Source organism: Pteronotus mesoamericanus, unplaced genomic scaffold (assembly GCF_021234165.1).
Source record: "Pteronotus mesoamericanus isolate MK-2021 breed Mesoamerican mustached bat unplaced genomic scaffold, CSHL_Meso_final scaffold_651, whole genome shotgun sequence".
Taxonomy (NCBI): domain Eukaryota; kingdom Metazoa; phylum Chordata; class Mammalia; order Chiroptera; family Mormoopidae; genus Pteronotus; species Pteronotus mesoamericanus.
Window position 1 is genome coordinate 41,614,114 of NW_026555325.1, and position 16,423 is coordinate 41,630,536.

Below are 16,423 nucleotides of genomic sequence, written 5' to 3' on the forward strand. Positions count from 1 at the left end.
ACACATATATACATATACACCTCCCACAAATTCTACCCTTCTATAATATAATGTTAATTTTAAAACTTTGATAAATCAGCAGTTTAAAACTGGTGTGTATTGTGCATATCAACATAAGAATGGTACTTTCATTTTTAAAATGTAGGTTTATAATGTCTGTTTTCATGACAATTTTCTAAGTTAAACTATTCTATTTTGGCAGGTTTCAAGCTTTTATTTCCAGTATTTTCAAAATCTTACTTTTTGAAAGTATCGGCTGGCCACTTTATACACGCCTCCAGGTCCGATGTGTGATTTTTCGTGACCTCCGCTGAGTTCATGTGGACATTACTGCCACATACACTCTACCAGCAGGGAACAGCTTTAGCGGTAAAAGGAATCTCATAGGAATTTTATCCCAGGGATTATTTCAGTAACACCTCAAACTCGGGTGTCATTTGGAGCTTAGAACAGTTTATAAATAATTTTAAGTGCTAAATATATGTCAAAATCGGAACTTATTAGTAACAGAAGAATAACTTCACTCAATTTTAAAAACTGGTAACTTAAGTTTATGCTACCATGTCAGCAAATGCAACCTTTATTTTTTTTAACTCAGCCTACACGTCTGGTCTGCAGCTCCTTCCTTCCACGGGTGTCAAATGGAGCTGCTGTGTTGCTACAGTGTCTTTTTTGTACCATCACGTGTGGGAATTTAGTAACCTTTTCACCACCACAATTAGAGGTAACAAAGAGGTATGTATTCATTCAGTATAAATTCTCAGCATTAATAGTTGGCCCAGGACTGGTAAAGTTATTAGACTGGTTCATATCTGGCTCATTGTGTTTCTGCCTTGGTAAAATAAGCATTCAGCTAGGGTTCTCATGCTAAGGCTAGACACCAGTTTATAGGGCAAAAGGCAACAGGGCAATTTAACTTTTAGTTAAGTGTTTTTCCATTAATTGGGCCACACATTCTTACAAGCACCAATGCACTCAGTTTGGTCCTGAGAAGATTTGCAAGCGTTTTGTGTATCTTTTGTTAGTTCCAACATACAGCTTATCCTTGATTTAGCAGACTACAGTTATACAAGACTTTTCTTAATTGCTTTTCATGCATAGTTGGGAGAAACAGCAGGCAGCCTTTAAGCAAAGGTTTTGTGGCCTAAAATGGTAGCTTAAAGTGCCTCCTTTCCTGTGTTTATTGTTGACAATTCAATTAGCATGCCGAAGCAGCTGCGGACTACAGAAGGCGGGGTCAACCAAACTTCACATACAACAAATTTTATTAACATATGAAGCAAGGGCAAAATTAGCTCCGATGAATTTATCTTGTGCATTTACTAAAGAATACTATGGAAAAGGAAATGTCTAGCTAGTTTTCCTAAAGCTGTATTAATCTTATGGAAAGTCACAAATTTAAGCTATTATTTTCCATTAGTGGCTGATTAAAAGTTATCCATTTTCTCACTCTTCAAGCTTTAACAAAAGCCACATTTGGCAACAATGAGATAAAGACCTCATAATCATTCAAGGTTTTCTATTAATAAAAAGTGATCTTTTCTAGCCAAAGGAAGGCAAACAAAATAAGTATCGCATAGGGGTACTTTACAGATAATGCAATCAACAATGATATTTTTGGATAGCCACAAGTGTACTGAATTGTTTAATTGTCCATTGTAGCTGAAATATAACTGATGAGAGGCAATCCAAAGAGTACACTAAGTAGGTAAGCTGAGGAGGCCAGAGAGGCAGAATAACAGAAGCTCTTGGGGTGGAATCTTGCTTCATAAGCAAGATCCAGGGGCAGTTCCAGGCAGACACTCCACATTCTGCTGGTGCGGTGCTAACTCTCTGGAGTCACGTGGCACCTGCCCCTGAAATGCTTGTCAGAGCCCCAAGGTGACTACTGTATCTCCAGAAGTTCATCCATGATATTGGCTACCGCAGCACATATGCTGTCAGACCCTTGAGTCTCCCACGCAGAAGGAGGGATGGGTCACTTTTCAGAGTTCACCTCAGCATTTTTAACTCTTAATGGCTTAGGTAGGTTTGACTTTGGACATCACTAATGGCTGATGGCCGCAGAAAGCCTGAGCTGGCGGCAGAGATGACGCAGGCTGTAACCTCACAAGGAAACAGTGTGGGGTGGCTGTTCTACCTGCCCTGTTGAGTTTACAAACCAAAAATTCTAAAATGGGCAGAAATTGAAACTATATTACTTTTCTTGCCAGCACTGCCAGCACAGTCTCCTGAATCACTCCGTGATAACCCTATCGCAGTCTTTGCCTCCTTTTCTACTTTTCTACAATGTTTTATCTTACCATCAATATGTACTTTAGGGTTTAACACTCTAATGTCAAGTAGCCCAAAAAGTATTATTTCCACCCCTGAAAGTTCTTATGTTGGCTTGCCTGTTGTGTTTATCATTTTCGGCTGCCTTCCTGATGCCTACCTTTTCTCCCCCCTAAATTAGACTTCTGGTGAAGCAGTAAACTTCAGAATGAGTATTTCAGGGATTGTGTATATGAGGGTAGTGGAGGATAGAAGTCCCATAAAGATAAGATAAAAACTCCTAGATTACCAACTCTCATCAAAAGACACAGAAAATCTCAAGAAAGGGGTTCTGAAATAAGATAGAAACTTATTCATACAAAATATATTATGGAAAATTTCATACAGGGTTGAATACCAAGTTGACACTGGCATTCTTCATATTGCGTAGCTACAGAGGCCATTCCCGAAGAAACTTACTTTATGGCCTGATGATCTCCTACCTGAAGTCCAGTTATGTCAATACCCATGTGTTTTCTAAAATCCTAACCAATGAATGAAATTGCTTAAGGAAAAGGCAACTTTTGCTGCATTTGCAACTACTGATATGTATACTTACCTATATTCCCTAAGGAAAAGGTAAGAATTTTTTCTGAAGTCCTGCTTAACAAAGTATTTCCCACTACAGTACAGAGTCTCCATTGCATAGCTCTTTGAAATTGTCTCTGATACTATGAACATGACAGACAAATATGGATTTGCCAGGACCCTATACCCCCAGATAGTGTTTATTTAAAGTTGACACTTAGAACTTTCAGTTACACTGGGAAGAAAATAAATTTAGCTAAAGAAATTAGCCAATAGTTGTCTTCCTTGCTTATTTGCAAAAAAAAAAAAAAAAAAAAAAAATTGTGTATTTAACTCCGGGGAAACATCTAACTGAAGCCTCCTAAAGTCAAGGTCTTAATCCACAAGCAAACACAATATAAACCACATTTCACGTGTGCTTTCAAAGCCTGGTCTGTCTGTTGACTGGAATGACTCAGTGGTGGTGGTATACTTGTTTCTCATAGCCCACTGAGAAATGTAAACTAACTGATAAGAAAGTTAAAGTTTGATTTATTAAGATGGCATACATATTTCACATACCCAATTCCTTCCTGCACACAGGCGTGGGATTAAATTATGAGGAATCACGTCTAACTCAATAACCCTGCTTTTATATCACCCGCAAAAGGATGTCAGCATTGACATTTATACATATGAAGTCATATCCATTATGACATTAATAAATGACTTCCTAGATATTCCTAATACAACTTTCTGTGATTATTGCAATGCTCTGGCAGTATTTCTGCCCCACCCCCAGTATCTTTTTATTAAGAATCCTATAATTCCACATGAAGGTAACTCTTCAGTTGAGGATTTCTACTTAATCCAGTTTAGAAGCAATGTCCTGTCTCAGTTACTAAATTATTTAATAAAGAAAAAACCAGTAGAGAGAACAAAAGTAGGAACCTTACATAGTTTAGAAATATGTTACATTTACCAAATATATGTCAGTGACTCTCAAATTTCTGCCAATAGCTTTCTTCTCAGTTCCATACTCGTATATCTGACCGCCCATTCTTCATCTTATGATTGCATAACAAATAAACATTTCCAACTTAATACAACCAAATCAGAACTCTCTATTCCCCCACAACTCATCCGCCCAATTTTTCCCTCTTCTTATGCCTTTCCCACCTTAATCAGTAGCACTATCATCAATCCAGCGGCTCAAATCAGAAAATTATTTGGGTCATCTTTGACTTTATACTCTTCCCAGCTTCCTACATCTAACTCATCGGCTAGTCCTATGAGTTTAAAATCTAATACGTGTCTTAAGTCTGTCCGCTGCCCCCCATGACCACTGCTACCGCTCTCATCCAAAACACCACCAAGTCACCGCTCACCTGGAACATTACAACAGCCTCCTTTCTCTAATCGTGCCCCAACGCCATATCAATTCTTCTTATAGAACCTGAGCAATCATTTAAAAACATACACCTGATCATCTGGATGTCATTCTCCTGCTTCACATGGCTTTGTGTATTACTCAGATACAAACCAAATTCTATTCCATGGCCACCATCGCTGTCCATGTTTGCCCCTGCTCATTTCTCCAAATTCATCTCCTCCCTGCCCCCCCATTCCCCATTCTACACCCTACCCGGGTCCTTCAAGTGGTGAGGCAATTTTCAGCTTCAGGATTTTCAAATGCCCACCCGGACTGCTCTCCCACACCAAGCACAGCAGGCTCCTTCTTCTCTGCGGGAATCAACCAAAATGGCCCTTCCTTAGAGAAATCTTCCCTCACCACCAAGGATGCGTCCAGATTTTGGGAGCCCTGAAGTTTACACACTTTGAGGAAATTTATATATTGAAAAAGAATTTTTTTGAATCTTAAATTTGCAAATTGTACAGAGGTACATGATTATGGGACTCCTTAGAACCTTGGAAGGGGCTGGGACAAGTGAAGGACTCTGAAGCTTAGCTGCCTTAACTTCACAGTGATTCTCCCTCAACAACTAGCCTTTTCAGCAGATCCTCTCCCCCTCCACCTTCACCCCGATAGTCACTACTGTTGCATCCTACTTATCCTTCTCAGCACTTTTCACAGTTTGTCACTTGTGTTGTCTGCCTCCTGCGTCAGATTGTACACTCCAGCAGGCCAGGTACTGGGCAAGAGCGCGCTGCCAAACACAGCACCTGGCACAGTAGCGCTCGGTAAAGACTTGCCAGGGAGAGGTGAACAGTCCGTGGAGAATAACAGTGCCTGATACGTGTAAAGACCCATTTCGCGGTTTGAGGGTGCATGTTACTAAGGCAGGCTTGTTTTTCTTGCCTCTCTCCCGCAGCGAGGAGCTTAGGGCATGGAGCCGTTCCCGGTGCGGAGGGAAGCATCGGAACGCCCTCGCCATCTACTCCACGCCTCAGGAATTGTTAAGACCACAGCCTAATTTCAGAGGCATAAAAGCAGTTGTCCAAGAGCCTTGGGCCTGGTTGCTTGGGTCACAATCACTATCTTCTGTGTTTTGGAGGAGAGCTTCTGTGGCTCCTGATGAAGGTGACATTAGGCAGGGGCCAGGGTGCCAGCAACCTCTGTGGCACCCTCGACTCTTTCTGGGCACCTTCTTCCTGTTTGGATGCACTTGTGCACCTGTTGCTTCATTTATTCATGCTTTTGCTGGTCAGCCTGTCCTCCGCCCTGCAAGACATTCCCCCTCTTCAGGCTCTGGCTCCGAGAAGGGGATCAGGGAAAGGACCTGGAATTCGTCTCTTAGGAGAGAGAGCTAACCCCTAAACTCAGGCATATTTGGAGCCAGCACACTCCCTGTGCTTGAAGGAAAAAAGTAGGACTTGGAGTTTTACTGACTTAACTGATATGATATTCAACCTCATCTGAAATATTTTCAAGAGTAAAGGGTTGAACAAGTCCTTGGGAGGACAAAAAAAAAAAGCATAACTTTTATAATTGCAGCTAAATATTTCACATAATTTAACATTTTCCTGCATTAAAACCTTCAGTGTAACTTGCCACTAGCAGGAATAACAATTAAATTCTCCAGTGAGCTACATATGGAGATCTTTAAATGCCTTCCATCATATTCTTTTTCAGGGGGATAGATGATTATCCCGTTCTTACTATCTTACACAGTTTACATTTGGTTTCACTTGGACTAGATAGGAGTTAAAGGGGATGCTTTCAGGTCTAGAAGGAGACAAAAATATTGTCTGTGTTACATTGAAAAATCCCTCAAAGTCCTGAAAAAAGAATAAGCCGCACCAATTCAGAAATGAACTCAAAGGTTCTTTTGTGTATATATGAACAAACTGCATTCCATAGTTGAGTGGCTTGGGATAGACACCATTCGTTTATTTGTGACAGGTTATACAGTGAGCTGGAGTGTATATTTTATGGTTATATTAACCTGAGCTAGGTTAATTATGGTGGCAATTGAACCTCAATCCTATACCTTACATACCGAACCGTAGTGTGATCATATGCAACTCTAAGCTACAGTATATCAAACACAAACTTCTGACTGGGAGCAGTTTCAGAATCAATTTACATTCAAATAAAAAGGCACTCCAGTGAGAGGCGTATTAAGATGTTTAAATTATGGGGCGTGTGGGATCCATCAAGCAAGGAAGGCTGTTGTAAATCAAGCTTATGGTGAATGGATTCAACACACAAGAGGGCTTTAGTGCATGAGCAACACTTCCTAGTAACTTTTTATAATTTTTGTTTTTAGCAACTCAAAAGGAAATGTTAGGGAAATAGCGAGGAATAAGTATCGTTTTAAAAAGGACAACTACCATTCATATTTACAGTTCTTCACTATTACTGGCTTGTCAGCTTTAAAAGTAAGAGGTAATTAGCAGAAGGAACACATTTCCATACACCAAACTAGAATGAATAGGAAGGAAGGCAAGAGAAAACTGAGACCAGCAGTTTGAGGGACTTTTTTTGAAGACTTACCCTTTGTTCTTGCCTCTTTTGTAGATGCTACCATCTTGTATTATATGTGGATTTTCCCTGCCGGATTATCCTATTCCACTTCTCATCTTCAATTCCTAGCACTGAGCCTAATGGCAAAATAGGTGTTTGTTGAGTGGATGGGCAAGAATGAAGTGGTAGTCTCTGTCTGGATATTTGAGCACTCTTTCATGCAGGACTGTATTCCTAAAGACTGTGTGTTTGTAAGAATAACACAGAAAAATACTATTGGGTGGTCAAATGGATTCTACAAATAAGTGATTAAATGAGGAGAGACCATCACCTCCTTTTAATGACTCTCCCTTTTAATCCCCTTTTCTCTACGCTGGGCACTGTGTACTCTTGTGCTAGTTGCTTAATTTATACTAAGAAAGTGGTGATTTGATATATTTCCCAACCCTTTGCATTTTAACCAGATTCCTGAGTAGAAAAATGTCTTGATCCAAAAGATGAAATCTCGAATGTGAAACTTTAAGCAAAGTTCTATTTAACCGCAGGTCTAATCTTTCTTAGTGGTTAAATCTCTGAGCCACCAAAACCATCTGTTTCATTAAGTCCAAAACATTATAAAATAATTCTAACTAGTTATTGAGTGTTTGATTGGATCCACAAAAGCAGGCAAACTGCAGCCTGAGGGCCCGTCCAGCCCACCTCTGTTTCTGTAAATAAAGCTTTATTGGAATACCATCATGTTCATGCATGTGTATACTGTCAGTGTTTGCTTTTGAGCCTCAATGGCAGACCCTGTAACAGGTTACATGGCCCAGAAAGCCTTAAATACTTACTATGCAACCCATCACAGGGTTAGGCTGTTCCCCTTGCCAGGTGGTCTCTTTGGTTATCTTCTATTTCTCCATTATGGACTAGTCCGAGCCTTTATGAGTTATTCTTATTTCCCAAGTTTCAGTGAAAGCTGCCTCTGTTTAGAGAACCCTCAGTGTGTAGCCTGGAATGCAGAGTTTGCACTTTTAAAACATAAACACTTTGTCTCAGTATAATTTTAGTACTTCTGGAACTCCCTAGGAAATGAAAACACCAAGAAGCTCCTCTGACAAAATTTAGCTCACGATGAGAACACATAGCTTTGCAAGTCAAGTGGTCTCCCCTTTTGGGAAGCCAAACTTCTACCAATAACATTAAGAGAAAATTGCTATGCTTGCTTTGCTCCTTTATGTGAGATAACCTATCGCTTACAATGGATAATAGTAACATAGAAGCCCAGTTCCGCTGAAGAGTTCAAAGGTTATTAAGTGAATTAATCTGGAAGTTGACATCTCCACAGAAATAACCAACATAAAGATATTACTCTTTCTATAGGTTTACCATCTTTCATATTTAAAAGTGGTTGGAGAAATATTTTGTTGGAGAAATATAAATAACAACATTTGGAATAAAACAAATTTGTATCAGTAATATACATTTTGTACAGTTGAGTATTATGCAGTTTTTCCAGAATCTTACCTTTTTAAACATCAAATGAATATTCATTGTGTCCCTTGATCATATTTCTAAGTACCTCTGCCTCACTAGAGGAAGAAAAGTAAAAAAGTCTCAATTTGCAACTTGAGAATGGTTTGAGGGAATTTTTTGAGTCATCTTACAGATGAAGAAGAAAGAATAGTTCAGTGAGTAGGGTCTCTTGGAAGCCATTTTTTCTCCTTGAATGGGGCAGCGTTCACTGGAGCCCTGTTCGAGAACTGTGTACGCCACAGAGAGTGCTCAAGGGTAAAAGGTGGAGTGATTCTGATACTCACTAAGTGCCTCTCATGCCAGGCACTGCTCAACAGGCTCTGCCCAGCTCAACTCGCCTGATCTTAAAACTGAGAGAGTAAGCTAAACAGCCAATAGGTTGCAAAGGGAGAATTGGAATTCAGGTGCCCTAACTTCAGAGCTCGCTTCAGGGTGTGCTTTTAAAGGGGCCCTGCTGCACGGCCGAATGGCTCAAAGTGCTGTCTCTAAGGGACAAGGAGCGTAGGCAGCTGTGGTTCCGGGCTGACAGTACTGTGTGAACAGAAGCTCAGGATGAAACGACCGGAACTGGTGATCTGAAGGAAATCCAGTTGTACTTCATGGGTATTGATCAGTGGCTCTAAAGCATATCAGACAGTTCCCTTCTGTGTGCTTACTGCTTGATTTTCTAGCAGTTCTGGATATACTTACTGCAGGCTTGTGTCTGATGTAAGGAGCCAAGCATGTGAAGAAAAGCAGAACAGGTAAGAATGGCCGAGAGGGAAAGAGAGGCATGTGTGCAGGCAGGACAATGATGTCTTTGTAGACATGATATTTCCAAACGGCATGGTTCTTTTCAAAGCTTTGCTCTATCACTTGAGTTACAGGTCATAGGGAAAGAACCTCTCAATGGGGATTTTGTTCAGGTTCACCTATTCTTTTGCCCAATCAAGTCATAACTATTTACTTCAATAGTTATTTACTTAAGTGCTGGTACAAGGATCCCATGTCTGGGAAGTCCTGATTCCCTCAGTCAGCAAAACAATGTAGAACAAAAGGCATTTAAGTGAACTTGATCAGTTCTATTTACTAGCTTTACTTACCACCCAGTATAAATAAGCAACGTTTTGTCCCCTGCTTTATAAACTATTTGTCACCTCAGAGTTATCCTAAGTGTCAGACATCTCCCTGACCCACCCCTTCTGGTACCCCAGAGTTTCCTAAGATCCAACCCTACGATGGTAACCTTAATCCTGTTTCACAGTGTTAAGCATGTGAGCACAGGGTGGTGGCTGTTTGGAAGGGCAGCCCCAGCACTACTAAGTAATAGGTGGTATCATCCCTCTCCCTGTCCTTATGGTTAGTGGGAAGGTCTTTCTGGCACTTCTTTTCATTCCTGAGTCAACCTCCTCACCAGTCCATAAAGCCTTTCCTTTTGGACTGGACAAGCTTCCCTGGGCACATCTTTCCTTCTTCATAGCTCCTTTGGTTTCCAACACCCCCCAATCAAAGGAGAAACAATGCACGATGTCCACATTTTATCCAAAGAAAAACAGCTCTAGTTGTCTTTCAACATGTTTAATCCCTGACATAATGAAAACAGTTAAAGAATGAAAAGCAGGGGACATTCGGTCATATAGAATAGTTTTCTTTCTAGACTATGGAGGACTCTGGTAGTAGGATGGACAAGGAATAATCCAAGAATGAGAAATGAGAGTTCCCAGTGGAAAGTAGCCATTCTGGTTTATTTGTGGTAACAATCAACTTTTAATTTCAACCTTGTTAAATACTATTAACATCATACTTTTCTCCAAATTGAAAGAAAAACAGAAACTTAGAGGGAAAAACAACCATTTCTTTCTACTGAGAATCACATATTTTTAAACTACTAGTGGCAAAACATCACTTTAATTGTTCATCCACCTCATCCTGCATGAGATGCAATTGTAATTTTGATTTCATAAGTGAGGACAACTGAAGAATAGAAGTCATACTTTTTGGGGTCAGAGTGGGGACTTAGGCTTTTGGACATACAGCTGGTAGACCTCAGCTTAAGAAAAAAATATTAGCAGCTTCTACATGCCTGACACTGCCTTTTTACAACGTCAGGGCGCATTTATCTTTTTATCAACAATTGTAATGGTGGAAAACAAAACTTGGGGAACAAGAATAAGAGGGTCTGCTACTTAACATAACTCTGAAGTTCTGAATCCTTGATTTTATCTTCTATAAAATGAAAATGGCAATACCTGCTTCACACTTTCAAGGATTATATGAAATAATAAACATGCAAGTGTTTTTTATGGAGTTCTAGCCGCTATTAGATGCTATTACCCCCAAAGATATAATTATCAAAGGTATGATGGCTGTCTTTGTTAATATTAATACATCTGGGAATAATATTTTAAAATTCTATCAGTTTGATTTCAGTAATAGTATTAGAAATATCTGCTTTACCTGTTTTGACCATGTTCTTGAATGTATGTATTATTTTAATATTAAAATCCACAGTCTAAACACCAATCTTGAAATACTTATTTTTAGTCATTTTCTTTGTCAAAAAATAATAGCAAATAATTTCTTGCAGAAGGCAATAAGTAGGACTATTTACTCACAGTGATTGTAATTTTTGTATTTGCCTTCTTAATACATAACAGATGTGGGAAGACATGGATTTGTCCCACCCCGCCCCCCAATGCTCAGTGCAGCATATGGCATCGAATCAGGTTACATTCTATATGTGACACTGTAAAAAATACTTGTGTTCATGAAGAGAATCCAAGTTTGCTGTTATTTTAATTTACTACTTTATTTGACATGCGTCTAACACTTTGTTGCTATTTGGCTAGGAAGATTAAAATCCTGAAGATGGACATAATTTTACACAGAAATTTTAAATTAACTTTATAGATCTCAAGGTTACTGACAAGGATGCATATATATTAAAATTTTAGTGGCTTTGAAAGTTGGTGCCTGCAAGAAAAGCCCTATAGAGAGGCACCTATGAGATGTACTTATCTTATGGCAATTACAGAGTAGAAATGACTGCTGTCGGATTAGAAATGTGACCATCACGATAAAAATCCTATCACCTCCCAAAAGGTCCTGCACATAATTTATTAATAAAGATTATAACTGTCAAACTGTAAAATCAAATGTACTTCATTTATGGACCTTATAATCTTTAAAATAAGTGACAGAGTCTCATGTAGATGAGCAAAATCTAGCATTGCCTGCATTTATCATTAAAATGGAAGGTAGCAGAGAACAAACAAAAAAACCCACTGCTGAATCTAAGGATCTGGTCCTCTTTTGCATATAAATATCCTAATTGTATGTGTATTGAGCACAAATTGGGTCAAATCTCTATGCAAAAATTATATCCCCCCCCCAAAAAAAGAAACAAGGGCTGGAAACATCTGTGACTTTCATTTTACACCAAAATATTTCATCACATAAAATCCACCACAGTCTGCTTTGGAAGAGTTGATGACATTTTGTGGATTTGAGAAACCAATTCCTTTCAGTCTCCTGCAGTTAATTTTTGCCCTTCTTTCCATAGTTAATATGTAAAAAGGCATGAGAAAAATAGGACAATGCAGAAGCACAACTTCCCAGTCCTCAGTGCCTGAAGCTCAAGTTGGGCATACATCTCCCGATGAGAGATCCTGGGATAGTTAGTATTTCCCTGTGGCGCTTCACTACTATCCCTGACACCCAAGTTCACCTTTTCAAGGCTACAACAACAGCATCTAGAGAGAGATGCTCCTGCCTTAGTCATCTGAGGATAAAGCCGAAAGGGCAGATGGCGGGATTATCTGGAAGCAAACACAGGGCCGCACAAAAAACTGCTGTCCTCACACAGGCAAATATGGGAACTCTTTTTTTTCTACAGTTAAGGAAATTGTTGGGGGTTGGAGTCAGTCAGAAGGCAAGCATGTTCTCTTACTTCCAAAATTGAATTTAGATGAATTATTATTTACCATTTTAGCAAACGTGTTGAGGAATAAATTTCATTCTTGCTTGATCGTCCTTATAGAAGAAAACAGCACAATTAAAGCTCGGTAAGTGTTTTATTTTCAGCATAGTATAGCTAGAAATTTGGTTCTACTAATACCAAACATGAAAATGGAAGGGAATGAGACTTTCCAATGATTGGCACAGGCTCTAAAGAATCCCACTGAAGGAAGGAGACAAAAGCATCATTTGTTCCCCATGGTCCTTGGGGATGGCACTTGAGCGACAAGAAGGGGCATTTGTCTCAAAAGTCAGAGTAGCCTCTCTCCTGACAACCATAATTCCTTCTATTATATATATTTTACTAAGCATTAAACGGCACCAATCCAAATGATAAAATACAGCCCAGTGCATAAGCCTGAATCCAGTCCGGCTGAGTGTGCATGCGCGGACACGCACACAGGAACCTTGCACATTTTACCATCCTGCGAACTACAGCACTTTATAGAGCTACATACCTTTTTAAAATAACACTCTGGTGTACATACATACATACTTCCTTTTCTTGGTCCATGCAGCAAGTCATTTTTAAACAAAGGAAAAAAAAGACTCATGCCAACGGGTTTATTTAAAATTAAACAGTGTTGTGTAGGTAACGGCAGATGTCTAGCTGTGATTTACTTCCCTAATGCTGACTAATATATGTATTCATAAACAAATCAAGGGTATTGCCAAAAGATAAATGCTGCTGTTAACACCCCACCAGCTACTGGTTTCAGTTGTGCTTCTCAATCAGGCAAAATGTTCTTTCCCTTACTCCTCACACTATTTATTTTGCTTCCTGCCAATCTTGCAAATCATTCATCTTGTGTGTCTTTTGCTCATAAATGCTTCCTGGTGCTTGATTGCTTTGCCTATGTGGCATTTGATTTCAAACTGCTATTTTACCTTCATAAACATGTAGGACTTTCTAAGCATAAGGAGAATGCCCAAAAGGCATGTGAAAATGAGGCTGTAATTAGATCAGCGGAGTATATTGTACAGCTTATTTAGCTTTCTCTCTTTGTATCCAATATTGCATTCCCAATCTGAGTGCAGAGCGGCAAATTAACATTTACTCCAGCAGAGAGGCCCTGGTATCAACATGTTTAATTTATTATTATTGCAAAGAACAGTTTTCCCGTGATTAGTGAAACAGAATACATATAATATATTTAAGGATCTGCACCCAGACCACAATAAAGGGAGTGAGGGGAGGAAAGAGAAAAGCAGAACACAAAAGAGAAAATAGAAATAATATCAGCTACCACGTGAGCTTTGTGGTAAAAAATAGAGTATGACGTGCAATAGTGCAATTTTCCTTTGCTAGTCCAGCAATACAAGTCTTAACAGGAAGTCCACTAATGTTCTTTCTTCATTTCAGGATTTAGTTGCGTGCTTGCCGGGGGTTCGAGTTCCTGCCAGACTTCTGACTCTGTGTAGAATCACTATGGCTAGAATCACTTTTGTTCAGTCCAAGGTGACGTAGCTTCATATCCCAGCGCTGCGAAATTTAAAACAGAAAATGGTCAGAGGCACATATCACCAGGGTCATCATTTCCATTATTCTAACAACTGACTGAGACAGCAATGTTAGATCTCAAAGACACTCTACTACTTTCCAAACGTATAAACTCTATATCCCAGAATAATGATGAAATTGATGCTATAGGAGCATAATTCACTGGCCACCTATATCAATAATGCTTTCATAGCAAACCTTAAACTTAAACTTAAAATTTCCATGTCAGTACATGGTGACACAAATATCTACTGCTACCTGAAAGTATTTCCTGAGATAACAAACACAGTCTGGCACTGCACAGGTGGTCAACGAATGGAAAACTTAGAGAGTTTGAAGGAAGAGCTATTTTTCATCTTCCTCTCTTACAACATGTAAGAACATAGCCTTTTTAAATCTATGGGATGATTTGAGCAATGAAAAAATGAAAATTTGGGGAGGAAACAGGGCCTCTTAAAAATAGTTTCCTAAGTAATATCTACCAAGGGCAATGAACAGAACATACAAGTTTCTGCCCTCGTTCTAAGTTTTACAAAGCAGACATTACCAATGTTTTTAACTACCACAATCAAGTTTACTAATATTTCATATTAACAATACCAATAATGTTTACATGTGATATAATACATTAAAAGGGAGTTATATTATGGATGTTAGAAGTAGTGAATAAGAAGAAAGATTACACCAGTACTTTTCAAATTTCAGTGAATATAGAAATAACCTGTAGATCTGGTTAAACTGCAGATTCTCATTCAGTGGGCCTAGAATGGGGTCCATGATTTTCATATTTAGCAAACTCCCAGGTGATGCCAATGTTGCTGGTCAAGGACCACATTTTGAGTAGCATGGTGATACTATCAGATTGCCGAAGTTCAAATTCTAATTCCATCGGTACTACACAGCATTTTCACCACCAACACTTTGGAATTAATAATAGAATCTGCTTATAAGACTGTTCTAAAGATTGACTGATGGAAAATGAATAAAGTGCTTACTACATAGTAAATTATCATTTGTCAATTATCAAAAATAATTCTTCATTTTAGCATGCTTTATGCCACAATCTTACTGTTTTTCCTACTTAAAAGTCTTATTTGCAACTTCCCAAGGCAAGCCAAATATCTCAGTTTGAACAACCTGCTATTACAGAGACCTAAGTAAGCAATTATTTGCATGGTAAAACCATAAAAAGATCTTTATTTCATTGTTAATCCATCCACTAAAAGCAAAACAAAAAAAAATCAGTTTAAAGGACCGCACATTGAAAAAAACAAACCAACAGAGTCCTCCATAAAACTATATTTTCCATTCTCAAATTGTCTGGAAAACTAAAGATCTCAATAATTCTAATCAAAAGAGATTTTCTCCCCAAGGTCTTTAGTCCTAAGTATCTGCATATGAATTAAAAATTGTTCAAGTTATTGATTTAATTCTTCTTTTAGCATGTTTAAATCTAAACTAAGGATATAAATAATTGCACAATAATAACTCTGTTTGAGTCTCCTACAGAAAGCATAGAAAATATGTTGCCTTACTAAGGAACAGGAGAAACAAGCCATGTGTCCTGGGGGATAATGATAATAATTGTTTTGGTACCGAAAGAGGAGACTTATTACATGCTTTGGAGCAGGGATGTTAAAAGCTCTTCCAACTGGTACAGGAATTTAGGACACATTCCTGTTCTGCATTAGCAAGCAGAAAACCAAATTAAAAGCACAGTAAGGAATTCCAAATTCTGAAGAAGAGCCACTTTTTAATAAACACCAAACTAATTGAAAAGAGATACAAATAGAGAACTCTCAGAAGTCTAAACCTGAAATACATTTCACTTTTGATAAGTGTCCTGGAGGGAGAGGGATGAAGAGCTTACAGGAGGGCAGTGTTTTCCCTGTAAAATAATGCCCTCTACATTTTCATAGGTCACTTGAATTCAAATGTGTCTGCTGCGTCGAGTGCCAGATATATAAGATAAACTGCCCAGAGGTGTTGAACTTACCCTGTAAATGTTTCCCAACCCTTCACACTCACAGAAGGAAGAGGATGTATTATGTCTGTTACAATTCCACTCTCTCCTCTTCCCCACCCCCCACCCATTACACACACACCCTTTTCGAGCCTTTGCCCCTCTCTGCATACTCTCCCCAATTCCTTTCTTTGAAACTGATTTGTTTAGCATAGTAAGAAGAAATAGAATCTTCTCTCAAAAAGGTAATTTACAGTGAATTTTTTCAAAATGCATCACTTCCAAAATTTAAGAGTCACTGGCTTAAAAATAAAGCTACGTTAATGCCCTAAGGTGCTCATAGACAGATGGCTGTGCCTGCACCTCGTACATAGGATTTAATGTCTATGCATTGGGACAATATTGGTAGTTTTCTACCCGTTCTTTTTTCTTTTTTTTCTGTGACTCACAGAACTGCAATTTGTTCAAGGAAACAATATGCTCAGTTTAAAAAAAGAAAAAAAGAAAACTACATTTCCCAGCCTCTCTTGCAGTTAGGGATGGACGTAAGACCAAGTCATATGTAAAAGTTGTTAGATGGGGCACTTGGAAACACCTTTTTTATCTCTCTCTCTTTTTTTTTCTCCCTAAAGTGTAGGTGTGACGCCGGAGGTGGGGCAGCCATCTTGTGACCTCCAGGTGAGTATGAGTGTGGAAG

General features: G+C 38.9%; 1 protein-coding gene across 1 annotated transcript in view; it reads right to left on the reverse strand.

Annotated features, from left to right (window-relative positions):
• Positions 1-12,271: 12,271 nt before the first annotated feature.
• Positions 12,272-16,423, reverse strand: part of FRZB (frizzled related protein) — a 32,348-nt gene continuing 28,196 nt past the window's right edge. The window contains exon 6 of the mRNA XM_054562392.1: positions 12,272-13,745. Coding sequence (XP_054418367.1) covers positions 13,629-13,745 — 117 coding nt within the window. The 3' untranslated portion in view covers positions 12,272-13,628. The remainder of the gene's footprint in view (positions 13,746-16,423) is intronic.